Source organism: Neofelis nebulosa, chromosome 14 (assembly GCF_028018385.1).
Source record: "Neofelis nebulosa isolate mNeoNeb1 chromosome 14, mNeoNeb1.pri, whole genome shotgun sequence".
In the NCBI taxonomy this organism is placed as follows: Eukaryota; Metazoa; Chordata; class Mammalia; order Carnivora; family Felidae; genus Neofelis; species Neofelis nebulosa.
In genome coordinates, this window is record NC_080795.1 from 29,103,845 (window position 1) to 29,128,530 (window position 24,686).

Genomic DNA, 24,686 nt, shown 5'->3' on the forward strand with positions numbered 1-24,686 from the left:
AACATGGGGCTCGAACTCATGACCCTGAGATCAGGAGTCCTATGCTTTTTTGACTGAGCCAGCCAGGCCACCCACAGTACTACTGAATGTATACAAATTGGAGATAAATACACACCTGTGAAACCATCACCACAATCTATTCCATAAACATATCCATCACCTTCCAAAGTTTTCTACTGCCCACTTTATTATTACTTTTTTTGTGATACAGACATTTAAGACCCACCTTCTTAGCAAAATTTTAGGTATACAGCACAGTATTGTTAAATACAGGCACTATGCTATACAGGAGATCTTTAAGACTATTCACCTTATATAACTGAAATGTTGCACCCTTTGACTAATACCTCTCATTTCCCTCTCTCCCCAATCTCTGGCAACAATTACTCTACTTTCTGCTTCTATGAGTTTAACTAAATACCTCATAGAGATGGTATCATGCAATATTTTTCCTTCTGTGTCTAGCTTATTTCACTTACCATAATGTCCTCCAGTTTCAACCATATTGTTACAAATGGCAAGATTTCCCTCCTTTTTTAGGACAGAATAATATTCCATTGTATGTATATGATTATTGTTTTTAATGTAAATTCGATGGAAACATTAGTTCAATATCTTTACTCAGCTAAGGAAAGAAAAAAAGAAGAAACAGAAGAAAAAGTTGTCTACCAAATTAAGCTGCAAGGGAAAATAAATTATTCAACAAACATATACTAATCCCCTACTATGTGCCAAGCATGGATTGGGATAGGGAATTATAAAAGTGAGTAACACATAGTCTCCATTCTCAGGTACTTCAATCTGGTAGATGACACATGTCAATCCCACAGACAGAATCATAGGCTATTGTCCCTAGAACTAAAGAGGCAAAGTGCCCCCACCAAAGCAGTAACTGTCAAGTTTGACTATCAAAGATCAGATGAACCAGGTATAGGATGTCAGCCTCACAGCAGTTATAGTGAGACAGTATCAAGGTAACCTACAGAATTTTACATAGCCTAAAGTGAAATTAGGGGATAAATTGGTTGGGGAATGCCCCATTCTTGAGGGGTTCCCCTGGTAAGCATAAGGGGGAATCCCCTTAAATATGGTAGAACCCCCAACAGTAAATGTAGGGGCTAAGGGGAGAACAGATCCCTACTTGCTAGCAGGAGACTGGAAGGGGTGGGGGAATTCTTAAAAACTCCATTTACAGAACAGGAGATCCCCTTATGTTACTCAAAGTTCCCTCATACATACAGCTGTTTTGAGACGTTTGTGATTACTATCCTCTTGAACTTTGATTTTGATTCCATCTCCCTTAAGGTTTAGAGGAAGACCTTAATATTTCTTTATATATATCAGGAAGACCTGTATATTTATATAGAAAAAACATTAAAAATATAAATACATACACATACATACACCACACACTCACACTATTTGGCTGTTAGGAGTTCAAGAGTCCTGTAATTTAAGTCATTTACTTGTACCATTTGAATCTAAAGTTCATTCCCAATTAATCCATGTTTAAATATAATTCCAGACAGAAGACAAAGTGGATTTTACAAAATATAAGGTAAGATATGTCTGAGAAAAATACAGTCCTGACACAATTCATACCAGTAGGGATTCAAACATTTTTGGTGGTTCTAGTGCTACCAAAAAGCAAAAATAATACTAGCAAAATTCCTATTATGTACTAAACATATAAGATGAAAAGAAGCAAAGATGTTCATTTAGCAGTTTGGAATGAAAATAATTTGTAAAGTTGAAATAAAAATTCTTAAACCCACTTTCACTTACCATTACCTTAATCCTAATGAGCAATTAACTTTAGTAACTCTTTTTATGGGAGAGGCACTGGTGGTTAAAATACAGTAAATAATGTATTTATTTGCAAAGTGCCTGGAATTGAAAAAATGCATTAAGGACAAAGTACTGTATTGTTATAGCATTCTTCCATATATTACATGGAAGCACATATTATATGTACCCCAACAGGCAGAATCCTATCTTCTCCAAGGTACAGATTAGGTCAATGTCATGAGTCTACTGTCTCAGACTTTCCAATAACTAAAACAAAGCAGGACAAAATGAAGAAAAAAAAAAAAAAAACACCAACAATGCCAATCTGAGGATTTGTATCAGAATTTGAAGCTGTTGATCACTGGTGGGCAGGTGACCATATGGATAGGTGATAATATGATCATTACTGGAAAAATAATTCAAAGCCAAAATCTTTTTGTGGCAGGTTAATGTATCATTCTTTACATTAAAATTACATTTCATCTAAAAGATAGAACTAATATTTTTTTGTTTCATATACAACACCGTTCATTTATACTGGTACTAAAATTATAGAGAATTTAAGTGGAAGTTGCTTTGAATAAATCTATACAATCAATAGCATATATGAGTCTGGATGTGCATGCATAGGTATAGCCATTGAAAAATATTAATATTAATGGTATTTTATAATATGTCTGGGAAACTGCTTTTTAAAGCTAATCTGGAGAAACATACCATATTCCTTACTCCACATATATATTCAAATTTTTAAATAATTTTCTTATTTGAAAAATAGAAATTTCAAAAGAACAGAATCATCAAACTTGAGGACCTAAAAATTGTAACACATGCTCTTTATTAAACATAAAATTTCCCATTAATATTTAATGCAGATTATTAAGGCCTCTAACCATAATTTGTAACTGTAGAGTTTGTATTTCCAATTTTTTTTCTATGCACATTCTAACATATATTAATGTAAAAAGTGTACCCTGTCATATAAATGTCCTTTTTCCCTTTTTCAAGAGTAATTATCTTGAACATATTTCATATTAGTTTGTGATTAAACTTTCAATATATTTCTTAAAAAAGTTAAAAAGCCTCGCCATAGCTTGAGAACATCTTTTTTTTTTACCTGAAATAGGTTTGAAAAAAAAATAATTTAAAATTTCACATTTTAAAACAATAAAACGAGTCTAAACACTTTAGTATTAGCTAAATTTTGCATACTAAAATTTCAAAAAAAGGAGAAGGGCTCTAAATTGGAAAACCTTCTTCTGAAAAACTCGACCAAGATTATGAGTTTCGTTTCTAGCCCAATCTGTTCTTTTAATCATTCTAAATTCCATACGCAATGTAAACAATTAAAAAATAAGTCTGAAAAATTAATTCTTGTCTTAAGACACACAGTCCTTGGAGTCGCACACAACGTCCGTAGAAGCAGACTCCTCCCCGCTCCTGGGGAAAACCCTGCCTAATATTTATAACGTTATGACATACTGTAATACTCACAAGGTGGTTGTAGAAGTATAAACACGACTGGAGTTATCTGATTGGCTGGTGGTGATGTAACACCCATGTCAATACTTCCCAGTGAACGCACGTGTTCGACCTTTTATTTAAATTTCCATTTCATCACAGCAATAAGACACTCGGGGCGGTGCATTTTCTGTGAAATGATTATTGCCTTGGGCCTGAGGTGGTGCCTCGCACACACAATGCTGCAGACGAGGTGGTGTCGGTGGTTGTAACCTCCTCGCGTGAAAGGCACCGCCTGGTCCAGTCTTTGTGAAGGAACAAAATAAGTTCACTTCCTTGGGTACCGCCACCCACCCTAGGCAAATGACAAGGCTGGAGCGCAGCTCCCACCGCACAGTTATTTCTAAAGTCCCAGGTGAACTCGTGGCGAGAGAAGGAAAATGTGCGTCCCGGCCGCGGGTAGGTGCGTGTGGGCAGCGGGGAGGCGGCCAGACCCTGACACTCGCCAGCTGTTTGTCCTCCGCGTAGCCCGGCCCCGGCCGCACACGCCCGCCCCCTCCCCGAGACCCCCAGCCAGCCGCTCGGCCTTTTGTCCCCCGCCCCTCGGCCGACTTCCTTCCCCCCCGGCCGCACCCCCGCCCCCAGGCCGGAGGCGCGGCCCAGCCCCTTTCCCGGTCCCCTGGCGCCCCCACCCCACCCCAGCCCAGCCCCAAGCCCAGCCCCCCTCCCCCAGCCCGGCCCCCACCCTTTCCCCCTCCAGCGGTTACTGCTACCCCGGTGCATTGTGGGCGCACGGTCCGTTGTTCATTTGCCATTCGACCTCCGCCAGGGCCTGGTCGGACGGAAACGCTCCGCCGGCTTTATTGTCGGTTCGTTATGTGGCGGAGCCTAGCAGTTTAACGTGCCTCTCGCCCTCAGCGCCTGGAAAGCCGGCGGCGGCGTCGGGACTCCTCGGCGCACCGGAGGAAGGATATCTGTTTGGAGGGTCGGTGTGTGCGCGCGGCTTTAAAGAGGGGGCAGCGGAGGGTCTCCCCGCACTCCGCCTCTCAACTTCGAAGGCCCTACGCGCCCCCGGCTCGCTGCTCACCTCTCCGCCGCCCGCCCCCTTCTCCGCGCGGGACGCTGCCCGGAGCACAGCGGGGCGGGGGTGGAGGACGAGGAGGCGGCCGGAGGCGGCGGCCCGGCGGGCGGTGGTGGACGCGTGAGGCAGCCCCGGGAGCGAGCGCGAGCCGGGCGGCCGGGCGGGAGGGCGAGGCCGAGCCCCGCGAGACCGGAACGCCGGGGGTGGGGGCGGGGGCGAAGCCGAGGGGGAGCGGCGGGGAACGCGCGGGACGCGGCCCGAGGCCGGGCGCGAGCCGGGGCACCGGGCGGCGGCGGCGGCGCGCGCCATGTCGTTCAGTGAAATGAACCGCAGGACGCTGGCGTTCCGAGGAGGCGGGTTGGTCACCGCCAGCGGCGGCAGCGGCGGCGGCGGCGGCGGCAGTTCCACGAACAATAACGCTGGCGGGGAGGCCTCGGCTTGGCCTCAGCAGCCCCAGCCAAGACAACCCCAGCCGCTAGCGCCTCAGCAGCTCAATGGGCGGGGGGCCGACGAGGAAGTGGAATTGGAGGGCCTGGAGCCCCAAGACCTGGAGGCCTCCGCTGGGGCGGCCGGCGCCGCCGAGGAAACCAAGGAGTTGCTGCTCCCCCAAGACGCGGGCGGCCCCACCTCGCTGGGCGGCGGTGGCGCGGGGGGCCCCCTGCTAGCGGAAAGGAACCGTCGGACTCTGGCCTTCCGAGGAGGAGGCGGCGGCGGGGGTCTCGGCAACAATGGCAGTAGCCGCGGCCGCCCCGAGACCTCGGCGTGGCCCCTGAGGCATTTCAATGGGCGAGGGCCAGCGGCTGTGGATCTGGAGCTGGACGCGCTGGAGGGGAAGGAGTTGATGCAGGACGGCGCGTCCCTGAGCGACAGCACCGAGGACGAGGAGGAGGGGGCGAGCCTGGGCGACGGCAGCGGGGCGGAAGGCGGCAGCTGCAGCAGCAGCAGGCGGTCGGGCGGAGATGGCGGGGACGAAGTGGAGGGCAGCGGTGTGGGAGCTGGCGAAGGAGAGACTGTCCAGCACTTCCCGCTCGCGCGGCCCAAGTCTCTAATGCAGAAGCTACAGTGCTCCTTCCAGACCTCTTGGCTCAAAGATTTTCCCTGGCTGCGGTATTCCAAGGATACTGGCCTTATGTCTTGCGGCTGGTGCCAAAAGACCCCTGAGGACGGGGGAAGCGGGGACCTTCCTCAAGTGGGGCACGATGAGCTTTCGCGAGGGACCCGAAACTACAAGAAAACCCTTCTTCTGAGACATCACGTCTCTACCGAGCACAAACTCCACGAAGCCAACGCCCAGGTACAGTATATCCTCCTACTTTTTAAGGTCTTTAAAGGAAAGATTTATCAGCTAAAAACAAAACAAAACACTTTCCTGGGTGAAGGCGTCATTCCAGTTGTGGCATTGAAGGGAGCTCGTGCGTGGGGGTTTAGAAAGCCTGGGAACAAGTTTTCAAAAGTTATCTGTGTTGGGGGTTGGGGGGAAGGAATGACAATTTTCTAATCGTAGCGCTGAATTTTTTTGATGACTCCTTTCTTTGTCCATGGGATTGAATTTTTTAAAAGTTTAATAAAGTGAGTTTGAAAGTTTTAACCCCAAAAAGTTGGTTTTGCGGTCAAAAATTTTATTAGCTGTGATTTTAGAAAAGCTGCCTTATGTTTCAGTCTTTCAGCATGCTGGTGGAAGTCAAATCTGGCAACTCTTTGAAGAATGAATTAAACAATTTCCTTAACCTTTGATGCTAACCCTTTCAGGAAAACGTTCAGCTGAGAAAGTTCTTTATATCAGGTCAGGATAATGTGAATTATGAGAGCAGTATGTAAATGTAGAGCAAGCTATTTGGGTAACACTCCCCATGAATAATTTTACTAAATTCATCTCTGTTGAACTTTCTTACCAAAGGCATGCTTTTGGTAAATTACTGTAGTTTTTCCTTGTTTCCTCCTACCCAGATTTTTGTGCTGAGATTTTCTCTAATCCTCCTTTTTAAAAACCTTCTTGTAAATGCAGTTCATTTTACACTTAGCATGTTAGAGATGTTTCACGTGAGGTTATTTCTATCAGGTAGTAGGTTGGTAGAGACTTTATTTACTAAACTGCTTGAAAACATAAGTCCTTAGTTACAAAACATAAGCTGTACCTTAGTTATTTCTTGTTTTAATATTTCCAGTCTAAAGATAGTAGTCTTAACATTTTGGTAATCCCTTTTCAAGCCAAATAGATGTTGAGCACTTCTCGTTTAAGAGTTTTTGGACAACCAATGTAGTGGATGGAATTCATTTTTTTGTATTGGTAGCCATTCATTGATTTTTAGAAAATCAGCTTTTAGATACTAGTCTCTGTGTGTGCATTGGAGTGATCTTACTGTTCACAACACTGGAGTTAATTAGGCGCTATCCAATAACCCCCTATAGCACAGCAGTTTCTCAGAAGTTAACTTTAAAGCGTAGGGTTATTTTGCCCAGTGGAGAATGGCAATAGTCTTCGTACAAATTTTAGTTGCCTAAGCCCTAGAAGGAAGGTCACTTAAAGATATATGGCCCCAAAAGGTTAAGTAAATTGTCCTAAGTCTTAAGAGTCCTCGATGACAACTGGGACTAGGGCCTATAAAGAATGTTGTAATGGAAAAAGAATGGATTTTAGAGTAAATCTGGGTTCGGATCTCAGCTTTCTACAATTACTAGCTTTATGAGCTTGGGCAATGGAGTGAAATATAACTAGCATTTCCTTTTGTAATGTATGCCGAACACACATCACCTTACTCTGCAAAGTAATATTATTTTATAGAAGTGGAAGTAGAGGCTTTAAAGAGTTAAGTAATATATTAAGTTATTTTGTAAGATGATGGAGGAGGGGGACTTGTGAAAATGAAAGCATATTTTTCTAAATAATCATAGGTTGGTTATTCAGAAAACTACAAAAAGACAATGAGAAGGAATATATATATTCTTAATATACATGTGGACCCAGTTACTTTTCTTGTCAGCATAGTCTGTCCCTCTAGGCAAATCTGAATGGGAATGCAAAATATAATTAGCTGCTTAGTGAACCTGAAATCAGAGGAAGGGGAATTAGAATTAGTTGGACAACCTTATGATAGACTTAGTATGGTGTAACCTTCTCCCCTAGGCATTATCTGGATCAGGGGATTCATTCCCTAGGTAAAATCTTTTCTAAATTTGATCTCTGATTTACCCTTCCTTTTTCCTTTGCCCCCTCAAAAATTTTTATAGATATAAGATACCATTTTTCTCTTAGGACATACTTTCATTAGGCTGAGGATAATACAGTTTAGTAAGTACGTCCTGTGTCTAAGGGTGTATATATATATATATATATATATATATATATATATATATATATATATATTGGTTCCCTTGATTTTCAGATGTTTCCCCTCCGAATTGATCCTGATTTTTTTTGTTTTCATTCTAATGTTAGTTTGTGGGTGTTAACCTTGCTGTTTACCCCAGATACCACCTACATATCTCTGTCTTGTTAATATGAGTGACCTGTTCAAGAATTGAGTTATTCCTATGGACAGAATTCGGGGGTTTTGGTTTTTTTTTTTTTTTTCTTATCCTGTAGCCTTTGATTACCTGTAGGAGGCAGTATAACACAATCTGTGAGAGCATTCTTGGGCTTAAGGTTAAGGGGACCTGAATCCTAATCCTCTATTTTCTTGGCAGGCAAAGGAGTTAACTTCTAATTTCCTTGTGTATGAAAAGTATATATGCCAGCACATAATCACTTAGTAAATGCTAGTCATTATTATCATTGTGTATATTTATCATAGATAATTGTAAGGGTGTGTGTGTGTGTGTGTGTGTGTGTGTGTGTGTGTGTGGCCTGGTACCTCATGTGTCTTCAGTGTTACCAATTTTGACAGTTTGGAAAGCACTTTATCTTGTGGAATCAATCTTGATTCTAGAGAATAAACCATTTCTCCATTTCATACCTTCAGAGACTTGGTTATCCAGTTCTTTGAACATTCTGAGATTTTCTCACATAGGCAGGTTTTTTCACAGCTTCATAAGAATACTTTGCTTTGGCTTTCTCCTGTCTTGAAAATAATGAAATGAGAGTTCTGGAGTTCTTCAGGCAAGAATTGAATTTGAGGCTAAGGGTAGTTCACTCCCTTTATTCCTTTCAACTCCACCCCTCCTTTTTTTAAAATTTCTTAATTTTTTATTTTAAAGAGGGATTTTTTTTGAGAGGAGGTTGGCCAAATTTTAGACTATCACTAAGTGTTACTTTTCTTATGCTTTCTGAAAGTACGATTCATTAATTCTGTAGTGACCAAAGAATTACAGTACATTCCTAAAAAGTTTGCTATACCGTTAATTGCCTGTTGGTTGTTAAGACTGCTCATGGGAGAGTCAAAATATGCTCTCAGAATCTGTTCTGAGCCTTCTATTTCAGAGAGATACCTGTATTTATAAGGGTGTAAGGGGCAGCATACAAGTTTTTTTGAGTAGTAATTATCTTTTTTGAGGCAAGTTCAATGATTAGCTCATACAGAATTTGACCATTTGGCCCAGAGGACTTTAAAATTGCTTTAATAACAGTGATTACCACTGTATCTTGGTTCAGATCACTTTCTATCCAATTGTGAAATTTTCATAGCCTAAATCACACATTCTGTCAACTCTAAGTTTGCTAAGTCTGAAACATACACTTAAATATATTATAAATTTAGTTAACCTTTCTAGAAAGTAAATACTTAATATAGATCAGTGATCTGATTGAAATTACTAATAAGAATATGTTGAGGTTAGCAACTAAAGCAAAAGTGACAAAGTGACAGTCTACCCAGCCTTCTTTGCATTTGGCAAAAATAAGGCTTAAAGGTTTGTTGTTAACAATTTAGGAAGAAAGTCTGAAAGTTTTCACTAAGAAATCTTAAAGATGAACTTATGGCCCATTAAAGAAGCATTTTGTATAATATTATGTAGGTTCTAACATTCATTGTGTTTGGTTTATTGAGCTGGTTCATTTGCCTTGGGTTTGACTTTTTAGTAGTGTCTTTGACTACCTTATAGTGTATCTAGGATTGGCTTCTTTCTCCTTCTCAAATTTACTTATATTAGGTACATCCAAGGCACTGGAGGTAAACCTGTAAATCATTTTCTCTGCCATCAAGGAACTTGTAGTCTAGTAAGAAGAGACAGACACGACAATAAAATGATAGATACCATGTTAGAAGTATGTTCAGATTACAATGGAAACAGTAAAGGAAGGGAGTCATAAATTCTACTTGTGAAGGTTGGGAGAAGCTTGTATAATTGGCTCTTGAACTTCATTGAGTTAAATGAATAGCTGTTGAACAGGGAGGGGAGGGCATTGCAGGCACTGCAATTGGAAGCAGCATTAACAAAATGAAATTGATGTGTCTAAGAAGTGGATAATTTGGTTGCTGACCAGAATGAAAAATCAAGTTTGAATAGGTAATAGACTATGGAGGGTATTTTGTCATGCTAAAATGATTGTATTCTATTCTAACAAATGGGCAACCATTTAGCAGTTAAATTTAGCAGTTTTAAAGAGGGGAGGATCATGAAGAAATTTGTTGCTGTTCAGAGACACCTGGGTAGTTGTGTTTTTAGAAGAGAGCTGGTAATAAAGCATATCTTTAGTATCTAAAATTGAAGATTTCCACTGCTAACCTATAGAATTAGAATTTCCATTTTGTTCTAAAATTTGGATTTGGAAGTGAAATTGACATTTTCATTCTTTCAGTATAGTATTGTAGTGGGTTGCTGCGACAAAAGCAGTAAAGATTTTTGTTTTTAATACTTTAATTTTATACTTTGTTTTGCATTGGAAATGCCTTTTTTCTGCTAATCCATTTATTTAAAGGACTAGTTCTGGGTAGGGAAAGTAAATACTAATTACTTGTTGATTTTTAACTAATATTTTCTTATGATTGGTGGATTAACTACAGATGAACTCACTGTAAATGAAGGTATCCCCAACTCTTCTCATAAGGGTGTGGAGATGGGTGGTGGTCTTGGATTCTTTGCAAGTTGGTGGCATTATCTAGCTCCCCAAGTTAGAGTGCTGAAGACCAACCCTATGATCCTTACCCCCTCAACCAAATCTAGTTGATTATTCAGGTTCTGCTGATTTTTATCTTCCAGGTATTTTTCCAGGCTGTGACTCATCACCCCTCCCCCCATTAATGTTATCCATTTTAGGTTAGTTAGGGTCCTGGTTTCTTGCAAGTATGTTGCACTATTAAACAGTAGCTTCCCCTGGTCACAGTATCTCTAGTTCTAGTTCCCTGATATTAATCCCCTACTTTGCTATCATAACCATCTCTTACATCTTCTAATCCAATCAGATCACTGCTTCTAAGGCTTTGTAGGTACCTGTTACAGTGGTTCTTAATCTGGGGGTGGGCAGGGGACAGATTCCTATCTCTTGGTAACTGCTGGAAGCTATTGACATATGCCTCAAAAAATGTTCATAAGTGTATACTTGTATTTCTTGAGCTTTTTTGGGATCACCTTCAAGTTCTTTCATAAATCTGGTATTGTGAAGATTCTTGTAGACTGTCTTGTTTCTTTTAATGTTTTATTTGCTTAATGTTCATCCTCCCATCCCACTCTTTTGTCCTGTAAGGCTCTGCTCAAGATCTTTCTTCCAAAAAGCATAAGCATCCCCCCCCCACCACCAAAAAAAACAAAACAAAACAAAACAAAAAACACTGGACGGTATACACCTCCTCTCTGCCCTCATAACAACTTTGTTACAATCTTCAGTACCTTAAGAGTCTTGCCCACTAGTGATAGTCTTCAAATTGGGAACTATACTTCCTCATTTTTGGTCCCCAGTGTAGAACTTGTGTAAAGTAGGCATTTGTTTAATGCTTATTTAATAATTGAGTGAAGTCAGAATTTTTCAAGCCTTTAGCAGCTTTTTCCTCTGTGAGTAAAGTACTTATATAAGCTTCTTTGGAAGTAGATTTGAAGATACATGTTATGAGGATTTTAACTAAATCAACACCTTTTTATATTTTCTTGATTATAGAAGAGTTAATTCTAAGGTCTCTTACAGATGTAAAATTGTAATTTTACTTTGGGCATTTTCACAAGTAAAAAACTTGAAAGCTTTTCACATTTACAGAATCTTCAGTGTAACAAATTGTCTAACTTTTGAAGTCTGAATGTCCGTTTCCTTAAAATATCGTTCAGCCAGTTTAGACTGATGTCTAGGCTAAGTTGTGCTTTCCATTTTTGGGAAAGGGAACAGAAAAGGTTCCCAACATTTGAAAAGACCACTTCTGGAAATACTTAAATCTTTTCATCAGTGTATTTTTACATATCACTGAACTTATGTTACCATATACTAGGAGTGGACATTTAGAATGTTAAAGAACCAGAGACAGATGCCAAGAGTTCTTAGGAAACTACTTTAAAGATTTTTATATTTAGTACTAAGATTTTTCTTAATTTATTTAGTTCAGCATATAATACCAGCAATTTACTTTAATGCTATGTGCTTATTGAAGCTCTGTGTTACCCAACTGCCGAAACTACACATATTCTTGACTTGCAAAGCCTTCATTGTGAAGAGCATGTTTAATAGGTGCTACAGAAACAAGACCTAGTGCTCTACTCAGTAGCGGAAATGAAATTGCTGATGTCGCTCATAAAATCAAAGAACATTATTATTCTTGTATAACAGTAATGAGAGAAAAAATAGGTGAACAGTTGTGTTTGATTTGTATAGTTTGTGTTAAAATAGTATGGGTAAATATTTTGGTGGATAGGCTTTTGTCTGAGTTACTGTTAAAAAGTTAGGACATTTGGTCTGATAATGGCAGAGGACTTCAGAAATTGGGACTGGCCCAGAAAATCAGAAAATGCAGAACACAGTGACCATAGCCTAAAATGACTGCCACAGTTAGATATAGCTACCTCCTTCTTAAAGAGTTTGAACTGCGAGTTTGAACTGCCAGATGTATAAACTCTAGGTGGGTTCTTGATTTGTAAATGCTAGTTCACTGCTTCCACAAATACTTCATGATGTGCTGCCAAATTTTGATCAGTGCTTAAAGTTTTGCTTCTTCCAAGTATTTATACTGTTACTACAAACATCAGAACTTTGAACCAAATGAGCTTTGCTGGGCAGGTATGGCATGCATAGCAAAGCTCAGTTTCAGGCCTGCATCAAAGGAAGATTTTTCGAGTTTGGAAATTTCTGTAGTGAGTAGAAAGCGTAAGGATATTAGTAAAAAGTCTTATTCAAATAGTCTCATAAGAGGGAGATCAAGTAAGCAGTATGATGCTTTTATAGAAAATTATACCATAGCATTGACTGTAGGTGTTTCTAGTATTGGTTTAGTTCTTTATATATTTATACGTGTTCATTCCCCTCTACCATAACTTTAGTGATGCTAAACATGCTGGTTTATGTACAAGCTCTAAAGGTTGAAACAATGTCTTTTATCTCACCTCCTTCCCTGCACACCTTCAAAAGCAAAAAAAATTTGGACTTGAGAATTATTTGTTTTGATTACCTCACACAAACCTTGGCTATTACCAGTTTTTGCTGAAGATTGGGTGTTTGGTAGGAAAAAATAGCTAATTTAGAGCATGAGACTTTCTGGTATGGTAGATCGAGAATGTGAGGGACTTGGCATACAGTATAAGGCATTCTGTATGTGAGACACTGGGACGGTGATAGACTGCCAAGGGTCAGTTGGAAATAGAGGAAAATCTCTACTTGCCATTCTTCCTTCTATATATAGTGATCCTGTATCTCAGATTTGCAAGGTTATCTTGCAAATATTGAAGGGACCTGGAATTCTAATTTTGGTTCTTTTCAGTTGACTTCTCATACTTGAAAACACACAGATTCTTAAATGGACCATGTGACCTGGTTTAGTTTCAAGAGAATTGGAATTGTATGTATGGCTGTGTTCAGTACTCAAACTTTAAGCTAGTATTTTTGTGCTTTAGCCTTACCCATGTGGGGTGGGGTTAATTAAGGAAGTTGTGGGATTGTTTAGGAATCTTACCACCAGTTAGAATATTATTTCCATGAGAATTATTTTGCAGTCTTAACTGTGTCTCCAACACCCTTCAATATTTTTCCCTAATTCCCCCTTCCTCTCTTCTCTCCAAGCATATCAGTCCTCCCAGCATGTTTACAATCTAGTATGTATCTTTCCATGTTTTTCCCATGCTCATATAATCTTAGATTTGTCTGTGTGTCATTATTTCACAGAAGTGGACTAACACTTCAGGTCACAATTTTCAGTTATCTTTTCTACTAGAAATGTCTAAGCACTTTTTTGATTGGAAAAAGTGATTACTTCAGTTATCTAGCAGAAGTTATTAAACAGTGTGCTGTGGCTCTAGAGGAAATTACCATAACTTTAGTGATGCTAAACAGAACTCTAATGAGTACTTGTCAGATTGAAAGAAAGAAAATTATAAACTTTTGAGAATTTTGAGTTCAGGAATTTTTGATAAGGTATTTTGAAAGTTGATTGGGAAATTATATAGCTGGATATTCCTGTAGTTGAAACCCATTTTCCTATTAGGGTCTTAACTTTATCTTCTTGAATTAGATTTAATTAACTTCATTGACCTAAACTATTTGGATGTTTGCCAAGACTTAAAATTTACCTTTTTAGTAGTGTTAAATAGGATGAGATGCCCAACATACTGTAACTTGAACATTGTTAGTTCAATTAGGAAGGCTGCTGCATTCCTATCAGAGATAAAACAAACTAATTTGATTCATATATAGGAAAGTTTCTTTTCATAAGAAAGTATTATTATGATTTTAAGTAATTCTTAATTTATAGCCTTGGCTTATATATGAAAAAAGTAACATGATTCATGCTATTCCTCAAATGAACTCCTGCTGATCCTCATTCAGATGTGTTTGACTTAGAATAGCAGTGGCTTGCACCAAGCTCTTCACAACTTTACTCTCAGTATTTGGGATCCCTGTGAACACTATGGTCTCAAAATACATCAGGATTACTAATGTTAATGTGTTTGGTTAGCACTCTTTAAAAAGTTACATTGATGATACATGTTTTCCTTTGGGGTTTTTAGAAAGTAGATAAAATTTAATACTGATGTTTTCCATCCAATTACAGGAGTCAGAAATACCATCAGAGGAGGGGTACTGTGACTTTAATAGTAGGCCAAATGAGAACTCTTATTGCTATCAACTTCTTCGACAACTAAATGAACAAAGAAAGAAAGGTATTCTTTGCGATGTCAGCATCGTGGTGAGCGGAAAAATCTTTAAAGCCCATAAGAACATCCTGGTTGCAGGCAGCCGTTTCTTTAAGACTTTATATTGCTTTTCAAACAAAGAAAGCCCTAACCAAAACAATACTACCCATTTAGATATTGCTGCAGTTCAAGGTTTTTCAGTCATCTTGGACTTCTTGTATTCTGGTAACCTGGTGCTCACAAGCCAAAATGCCATTGAAGTGATGACAGTGGCCAGCTATCTTCAAATGAGTGAAGTTGTTCAAACCTGCCGAAATTTCATTAAAGATGCCTTAAATATAAGCATTAAATCAGAAGCTCCAGAGTCTGTTGTCGTGGACTATAATAATAGAAAACCAGTTAATAGAGATGGTCTATCTTCATCACGGGATCAAAAAATTGCCAGTTTCTGGGCGACACGGAATCTTACCAATTTGGCAAGTAACGTAAAAATTGAAAATGATGGTTGTAACGTCGACGAGGGCCAAATAGAAAACTACCAGATGAATGACAGTAGTTGGGTCCAGGATGGTTCACCTGAATTGGCTGAAAATGAATCTCAAGGTCAAACAAAAGTGTTTATTTGGAATAATATGGGCTCCCAGGGAATTCAAGAGACTGGCAAAACAAGGAGGAAAAACCAAACTACAAAGAGATTTATTTATAATATACCACCTAATGAAACAAATTTAGAAGATTGCTCAGTGATGCAGCCACCTGTTGCCTATCCAGAGGAAGATTTATCATTCATCAAGGAAGAACCAGGTAAATATTTTATATACAAAGGTATCTGGGTTTTCATTCTAATTAATTCTGATTGGATATAATCTTGAAGTATATTTTTAAAGTATTTTTTTAAATCATAGAAGTAATCCACAAGTAATACTAAATTTGAGTGTTTATAGTAGAAGGGAGAAAATTACTCAAGCATATAATTCTATGTCTTTTTTCTCGGAACATGTGTGTGTGTGAGTTTCTCAAAGTTTGTGTTAATCAGGTGTTTGTTTATATTATGTGTAATGTGGACTCAGCTTCATTTATAGTTGTTAGGTGTTTCTGATCTTTATGCTGTGATCACTTTTTTTGCATCCAGTACTGGAAAGGATAAAGTCTTTGTAATCTTAGTTAAAATCTTAGTTGTAATATATAATCAGTTTGTCATTTCAGAACATTTTTGAGACCTAGTTAACATTTTTTATTCCCAGTTTGTGGGGGGAGTAAACATTTGTTTTATAGGATTTTGCAAATGACAGTGGGATTATTCTAATTTGTTTAGGGCTACTGTTCTGTTCTCACCATAAATCTTACCGAAGCTACACGTTTTAAATTTGTCCCATTGTCCCCTCATTTTCATTCTCATTTGCCTGTTACTAAAAGGACTCAGACCTTTCTCCTCATTATTTAACCTAAATGTATACACATACAACACAATCTTAGCATATCACATTTGTACTATGGATTTTTTTTTTTTTAGTGGAGTGGGAGACCATTGTTACTGTGTGTGTAAATAGAAAGATTTGAAAATTTTCTTTAATTGCCTGTGCCTAACTTAAATATATTTGAAGAAGAGTTCAGTGGATTTGAGGTTTTCCTTTGCAGACCCTAGACTTGAGGTATATATCTACCACTGTCACATATGATTTGATATTTGTTTTGTTGCTTTCAAAGCTCTTTCAGTGTCTGATTTACATCATGGTGATTATCTGGGGATGGAGTACTTTCTGTTAAAGAGAATCATTGTTTTTAGGTCTCAAAGGGCAAAATGCCATAGTAATCTTATGAAATGAAATGGTTTTCTCTGGCTTTTTAGGTTTGGATTTAGTTTTCATTGGTTTTTACATTTACTTTTGTAAAAATCAGCATGCCTGTGTAATAATGATTTACTGATCTTTTCCCTCCTACTTGTCAACTGTTCAGTAAGAAAAGCCCAGAGGCAGTTTCTTTAAAGTATTAAGGGAAGATAGAATTTCTTAGCATCACTTTATTTTGGCTTAATTAAAATTTTTTTTTTTTTACAATATTTATTTATTTTTGAGAGAGAGACAGAGCTCGAGGGGAGGAGGGGCAGAGAGAAAGGGAGATAACAGAATCCAAAGCAGGCTGCAGGCTCTGAGCTTTCAGCACAAAATCCAATGCTGGGCTCAAACTCATGAACTGTGAGATCATTACCTGAGCCAAAATTGGGCATTTAATCAACTGATCCACCCAGGTGCCCCTTGGCTTAATTTTTAATGTACAAGCCCTTGAAAGCAGTTCTCAAAAATTAGAACTACATTGTCTTTCCGCTGCAGGGATTAATTGTTTAATAGTATGTTGGGAACCCTGTAGTGTTTTTTAAATAAAATACATATATACACAATTTAAGGAATAAGCAGGTTTTTGGGGTAGTAATTGGCAAAACTAATCAGAGCCAAACCCATTCATAGTCCCACATATAATTGGAATGATTCAAAGAAAAGCACTCATACTGAACCACAATGCATTCATTAAAAAATAACATTACTGGCTATTATCTTGGCAAGCCCCCCCCCCCCAGCTGAGTTTGCATCAATGGAGTAGGCGTATCATAAATTAATTTTTAGTAGTCTAATAATATGTTTTCAGTTTATCTCTTACATCTTAGAAAAGATTATTACGTTATGAGTATCACTTTGGTTTTGGACCTTGTTTAACTGACAAATTGGTTTAATCAGTGATGTGCTATATATTTCAGTTGTTAAACTTTTTGCAACTTTTCAAGGCCTCTAGATCCAAACTCACTGAATGGCAGGAAATAGGGTCTTATGAGATTATTATGGTTTGGACATAATAAAACGAGCCAGGGGTTGGCAAATTTTTGCTGTAAAGGACCAAAGAGTAAGTATTTTTGGTTTTGCCAGTTATAAGGTCAGTGTCTGATTTACATCATGAAAGCAGCCATAGACAATAAACACAAGTGAACATGGATATGCTTCACTATAAAGCCTTATTGCCAACCTTTGGTATAGAGTAGTGGATCTTAATTTTGGCTGCATATTAACATCACTTGGGAACTTTACAGACCATGATGCTTGGGTCTTTACAGTAGGGATTGAGTTAATTGGTTCTGTGATGTGTCCTGGTTGTTCGAATTTTTATAAGCTCTGTAGGTGATTACACAGTGAGCAAAGGTTGAAATCCACTGACAAAGAGGAAAGAGCCCAAATGGAGTTATGATTTGAAAATGAGCTGTGTATTTAACATTTAACTACAGTGTAACCATGATCAAATTAAACTCTTGCCTTCGGTTTCTTTATCTTTAAACTATGGTACTTATTTCTAGGATTATTAAAATTAAATGACAAAGCACACCTATCCTAGTCATCCTAGGTCCCCTTAAAGTTGAGACTATTGAGATTATTTGAAGTCAGTTTTCCAGTGCAGTGTACTTTCTACTAAATTCTACGAAGGATGGTCTTATTGGCCTCAGCTTGACCTTTTGTTTGAATATTTAGAAAGAATACTCTTTTAAGCAGCCCATTCCAGTGTATGATGACTGTAGTTATTAGGAAGTCATTTTATATTGAGCCACAATTTGCTTCTTATAAATTTCCTGATTCTTCCATTTTGAGTAGTATAATCTGAGCTTAACCTAATCTCTCCAAATCTACCTGATGACTCTTGAGATATTATAAATAATTTAAGTATTCCCCTGAAGTCCCTTTTTCTTCTAGGCTAAGTGCTATACCACCCACCTTCTGAATTCCAAACCTTTTTACCATCTTTCTTACAATTAACCCCCCCCCTTTTTTTTACCCAGAAATTGTGGTGTACAGAATTAACTACAACTCTTCAGGCAAATTCTGACCAATATAGAACACGGTGCATCTGTGTTTTATCAAGGTTAAGGCCCATCTCAAGGTCAATCAGCTAGTAAAAATAGAGGCAGGTTTCATGTTAAGGACTATCTCACAATAAAACTTTGCAATTAATAAACTAGTAGACTCAGTCTTTTAAAAAATTGGTCCCTTTTAAAATCTCAAACATTTTTATGAACTGTACCATCATTGGTTATACTTTGACTTCCATTTATTTAGAAATGGTGAAAATGTTCAGTGAAATAGTTTTAAATGAATTTAAAGCTCTATACATAAATATTGAAAAGTCCTAGTAAATTATATAGTCTACAAGCAATGCTTGACATATTTGGATTTGTGGATCCTTTATAAGAACTATGACTTCCCCCAGATTCTTAAGTCTACAGTTTGTAAACCACAGCTCTAAATATCTTCTTGCCACATAATGTTGAAGCTGGTGTTCAGATGCCTCATACAGAAAGGTTGTAAGATATTGAGATAAGATGTACCCACAAATATCAGGGATTTTATTTAGGTGGGTTTATTTTTTTTTTATCTTAAACTAGCATGTTTGTTATTTTTTTTTTATTTTTATTTTTAAATTTTTTTTTTCAACATTTTTTATTTATTTTTGGGACAGAGAGAGACAGAGCATGAACGGGGGAGGGGCAGAGAGAGAGGGAGACACAGAATCAGAAACAGGCTCCAGGCTCCGAGCCATCAGCCCAGAGCCTGACGCGGGGCTCGAACTCACGGACCGCGAGATCGTGACCTGGCTGAAGTCGGACGCCCAACCGACTGCGCCACCCAGGCGCCCCTAGCATGTTTGTTATTTGACTCACTAATGCAGTTTGCTTCAAATTATTTTTAATATAGGAGGATATTTGAAAATAGAACTCAGGAGGGGTGTCTGTGTGGCTTAGTCAGTTAAGCATCTGACTGGGGCTCAGGTCATGATCTATCTCACAGTTCATGAGTCCTCTATCAGCTCTGTGCTGACAGCTCAAAGCCTGGAGCCTGCTTCAGATTGTGTGTCTCCCTCTGTCTCTCTGCCCCTTCCCCACTTGTGTTCTCTCTCTCAAAAATAAACATTTAAAGAAAATTAAAATAACAAAGTAGAACTTAGGAAAGGTTAGAAACTTCTGTCATTTTTATTTTATTAAGGTTTATGGGATAATTAAAACTATTGGGAAAGACTAAATTCTAGGTAATAGGGAAAAAAGATGTCATTAATGAGTTAGTTCCTCTGCTAATATAAAAATTTCAAATACTTGTCTTGCTGATACACAGCCAGAAAACCAATTTCAGCCAAATGAAGTAGATAAAAATCTAAGATTAGAAATTAAATTGTAGGAGTAAAAATAATAACTAAATTATTTAACAATGTGTTCACAGAGCAAGTCAAGTGTTAATCCTATTTTTGATCTTTTGATGCTCTGGGACTATAAGGAACATGGTTTTCTGAATCTAGATTCTTCTGTTATTTCATTCACACTAGCAGGTTGCACCCATTGTAAATACTGCTTTGCTTGTATACACATTTAATTTATGCATGCATATATACCACATTTTGTACAAACATTTTTTGAAATGACTGACAAATCAGCAAAACAATTTAGCAGTAAAGAAATTAAGTGTGCTAGTCAAGGGTGTTAATATGGTTGCCCTAATTAAGCTTTTAATTGGCTCTAAGATACTAAGCCTCTCTCAAAAGGAGGAAACATGCCAGTTCTGGAGGATGACAAACTTTTCTGGTACTGAATTCTGAAAGGAATTTCTCCATTGGGGTTTTATATAGTGATACCATGTAGCATAATAACCATTTCCTCTGTAAATGAAGCCGTAGATTATATAACCTGGTTTTTATCTTTAATAAAAGCTGATTACAATTCTGTATAGATGATTGATTTTTTTTAAATGTTTTATTTATTTTTGAGAGAGTGCCAGCAGGGAAGGGGCGGGGAGAGAGAGAGAGGGACAGGATCTGTGAGCTCTGCGCTGACAGTAGCAAGCCACCTGAGCCAAAGTCTGACGCTAAACCTACTGAGACACCCAGGTGGCCCTGGATTTTTTCTTAATGTATACAGGATGCAAGGTGATTTTACCTCAGCAAAGAATTTAACAGTTCTTTTAAATAATCTAAACGTTCCTTTCTCTCATCTGAACTTCTCAGGGAAAACAGCTTTACAACATTTGTAAATTTCTATTAATCCTTTACAAATAGAGTTTTAGCTTTAAAATTTCAATTTGCATATTTGCCTTTTGGTTAAAAAGCAAATAATTTTTGAGTATTTAGAAGACAACTTGGGAGAACAGAATGTTCAAGCTAAATATCTTTAAGATACTCTAATGGGTCATGTTTGGACTAATGAATTATTCTATTTATATTGAATTCTTCAGAGTTTGCTACTAACCCGCACTTCTGCTTTTCTATGTTTTGGACGATAATAGGTATATGCATTACCTTCAGTCAGATGTTGCAGAAACTTTAAAAAAATTTTTTCTAATGTTTATTTTTGAGAGAGAGAGCACAAGAGGGGGCAGGGCAGGGACAGAGAGGGAGACACTGAATCTGAAACAGGCTTCAGGCTCTGAGCTGTCAGCACAGAGGCCAACATGGGACTTGAACTTACGAATGGTGAGATCATGACCTGAGCTGAAGTTGGATGCTTAACCAGCTGAGCCACCCAGATGCCCTCAGAATCTTTTTTAATGTTTATTTTTGAGACAGGTTGAGAGTGTACATGCACCTGTGGGTGCGTGCATGTACATGCAAGCTCGTGCATGCAAGGGAAAGACAGAGAGAGGGACAGAGGATGTGAAGGAGGCTCTGCATTGACAGCGAAGAGCCTGATATGGGGTTCAGATTCACCAGCCATGAGATCATGACCTGAGATGAAGTCTGACAAACAACTGAGCCACGCAAGTGCCCCAAATGTTGCAGAATCTTAAACTGCTTTTTTTTTTTTTTTAATTTTTTTTTTCAACGTTTTTTATTTATTTTTGGGACAGAGAGAGACATAGCATGAACGGGGGAGGGGCAGAGAGAGAGGGAGACACAGAATCGGAAACAGGCTCCAGGCTCTGAGCCATCAGCCCAGAGCCTGACGCGGGGCTCGAACTCACTGACCGCGAGATCGTGACCTGGCTGAAGTCGGACGCTTAACCGACTGCGCCACCCAGGCGCCCCTTAAACTGCTTTCTAAATGATTAACTTTTTACAATTTTGAAAATTGGCCATCACATTTGAGAGTCCTGTTTTGACCATGCTATATAAATTTATAAACTATTAAATATGTTTAAAAACCATGAAACTTGGCTTTATTTAAGGAGATGTGGGCTTTGGACTAGCTTTTGCCACTTAACTATAACTGGTTCTGATTGTATCCCACATAATGTCTCTAATGGGAAGAAAGAAAGGAAAATTTTGTAATTCTGAAGTCTTGAAATCTGTAAAAACTACCCAAAGCTTTTTCTTAATCATTTTGGCAACAAAACTTGATTCTTAGCTGGCAGCAAAACCAGCTATTTATATCTTTTACTCATTTCTTTAAATGTGAATATTCATGTTTCTTTGCAGAAATACTGTTCTGATTATAGGATGCTACCCCTAGACACCACTGGGAGTATTGTAGTTATTACTTTTATAAAATCTGAAAATTGCTGCCTTCTACATCTTACTGTAAGTAAGCATTTCAGATAGATTGATGGATCTAGATTAGTTTTCTTTGTTAGGGGGTCCCAGATGTTCTTTAACTTTGAGGCATCCTTTTGGTTGAATGTGTTATGAAGGATGATCTATAAGTGATAATATCCAGTTACTTTTCTTCAGAAACTGTTACAGTTGGGTGTTAAATGATAGTTTGAAGGCCTGATGATCATTTTAAAAAGTAAATGTCCACCAGTAGTGAATGGATTATAAAATACACTAATCCATAAGAATCTTCCCAATGTTTAATCTTAAAAGGACGATAGTAGATAGCTGTATGGTGGTAGGAATATTCTGCCATCTTTTTTCCCCCTTCTTTTCATCTGCCTAGTGTTCCTTTCCTTCCCTGTCTGCCGTATTTGTCCCAAGAGATGACTGTAGTTAGGATTATTACCAATAAGTTAGAAACCCTAAATAAATAGAATCTGTGTGGCCAGACTAGGTACTGAAGAAGCCTTGTAGATCAGTTACAAAGGCATTTTTGTGAGTTCTGCCTGAAAGTATCAGATTGTCTAAGTGTCAATCCCTGAGAGTTCTATAAAACTGAAACTTTGGTTTCTGACATAGTCTTAATATTTATTCTGGGGTGACCAGAAGGTCTTAAATCTTCATTCAAAGATTTACTCTCCAGAAAAGTTATCTTATAACCAAATATTATTTTTCTGGGATACCAGAATAGCTTTCCACATCATAACAGGAAATTTACTAGTAAATTTTTAAAAAATGTTTATTTTGAGAGAGTGAGCAAGCAGGGGAGGGGCAGAGGGAGAATCCCAAGCAGGCTCCAGGCTGTTAGTATAGAGCCTGACGTGGTACTCCATCTTGTGAGATCATGACCTGACTTGAAATCAAGAAGGCTGCTTAACTAACTGAGCCACTCAGGTGCCCCTGATAATAAAATTTCTATTTAAGTCCCCAAAAAAGTAAGTATCTTGTCAGATGACGTTGATGTCAAGATTGAGGATTACCTTACCTGGAACTTGTTCATAGTAGGGTCGCTGTAGGGTAGAAACGTACCCAGTGCGTTGGAACAAATGTTTAAAATAAGTAGGATGAGCAGATGCAATGGGAGGTTCCTAACTGCTCAGAAGAGTTGGAGAAGGCTTCATGGAGAAGGCAATAGTAAGAACAGGGTCTTGTGTAAGCCTTTGCCAGAGGAGGGGGAGGGTGTTCAGTGACTACTACACGGCAAGAAATCAGGGTAAATAGGTAAAAGAATAGAAGGAGTGTAGTGGGAAGATGAGGTTGGGTAGGTAGGTTAGAGCAGAATGTAATTCTCTTTGTTTTACATGGTAAGTTTGTCGATTCGGTTTCAAAAATAGACTGAGGTAGTGAGAGGTTTTTAACTAGAGATTAGGTGTGTTTATATTAGCCTTTAGGAAAAAAAACATTTGGAGTGTGTTGTTCATGGATTGGAGTGGGGAGTGATCTGGGTAGACCTTTTAAGGACTAGTGAGGGCAGAAATAACAGCCCTAGTTGAGTAGTGCAAAGAAAAAACAGTAGAACTTAATCTAAGTAAAGATGGGGCAGTCACTTGAGTCAGTGGGGGAAAGGAAACTACTATATGTTGAGTCTCTATCCTACTACAGGAATTGTCAAGGGCATTTTATATGATACATTTATAACTGACTACTCTCCACTGAAAAGCAGAAAAAAACCTGATCACAATCAAGAGAAAAAAATTGTACCTGTTTATGAAAAAAACAGTTCTAAAACTGTCTTCAGAGAAGAGAAACTTGATGTTGATATATTTATATGAAAGTGGAATATATCTTACTGGGTCTCTTAAGAGTTTTTTGTACAGTTGAGTTAGTGACTTCCAAAACCTTGATTTCTGGAGCACCTGGGTGACTCAGTCGGTTAGGCTTCTGACTTCGGCTCAGGTCATGATCTCACGGTTCATGAATTCAAGCCCTGCATTGGGCTCTGTGCTCACAGCTTGGAGCCTGGAGCCTGCTTCAGAATCTGTCTCCTTCTCTCTGCCTGTGTCCACCTCATACTTTCTGTCTCTCTCTCAAAAATAAATATTAAAAAAAATAATAAATCTTGATTTCTGATGTTCTCTATCATTTCATTGATTTCAAGAATATCTGTCTCTTAAGACAGTCTGAGTAAGTTTGTACCTGCTTCATGTTTGGAGTTTTGAGACCCAGAAGAAAATTGTTGGGGAAACCTTCCAACTTGGTTTTGTTTATTTAGCATTTACAGGCAAGTGCCGTACCACTCCCTTTACCAGATGGTTTGGAAGCATTGCCTGCCGTGGTCCAAGAGAAACCTATAACGATAGGCCCCAAGATTAATCACACTTAATGACACCAGATTGATATTACACTTCACAGTTTACTCAGTATTTTCATTTACTGGTGTCACTTTTATTCATTAAAAAAATTTTTTAATGTTTATTTTGAGAGAGACAGAGTGTGAGTGGGGGAAGGGCAGAGAAAGAGGGAGACAGAATCTGAAGCAGACTCTAGGCTCTGAGCTGTCAGCACAGAGCCCGATGTGGGGCTCAAACTCGAACTGTGAGGTCACGACCTGAGGCAAAGTTGGATGCTTATAAACAACTGAGCCACCCAGGCGCCCCCTGGTGTCACT

General features: G+C 38.7%; 1 protein-coding gene and 1 long non-coding RNA gene across 9 annotated transcripts in view; one reads left to right on the forward strand and one right to left on the reverse strand.

Annotated features, from left to right (window-relative positions):
- LOC131495122 (uncharacterized) overlaps nucleotides 1-3,446 on the reverse strand; it is a 238,828-nt gene extending 235,382 nt beyond the window's left edge. For all 6 annotated transcript variants that reach the window (XR_009253782.1, XR_009253780.1, XR_009253779.1 and 3 more), the window contains exons 1-3: nucleotides 3,283-3,446; nucleotides 1,240-1,350; nucleotides 480-625 (exon numbers count right to left, since the gene is read on the reverse strand). This is a non-coding gene — a long non-coding RNA (uncharacterized LOC131495122). The remainder of the gene's footprint in view (nucleotides 1-479; nucleotides 626-1,239; nucleotides 1,351-3,282) is intronic.
- Nucleotides 3,447-3,612: 166 nt separating this feature from the next.
- Nucleotides 3,613-24,686, forward strand: part of ZBTB10 (zinc finger and BTB domain containing 10) — a 37,967-nt gene continuing 16,893 nt past the window's right edge. The window contains exons 1-2 of one of the 3 annotated variants that reach the window (XM_058699920.1): nucleotides 3,613-3,708; nucleotides 14,446-15,331. In XM_058699920.1, the coding sequence (XP_058555903.1) occupies nucleotides 3,613-3,708; nucleotides 14,446-15,331 (982 nt within the window). Of the gene's footprint in view, nucleotides 3,709-4,030; nucleotides 5,625-14,445; nucleotides 15,332-24,686 lie in introns of those variants that run through there. The other 2 variants (XM_058699919.1, XM_058699918.1) reach the window with 2 other exon arrangements.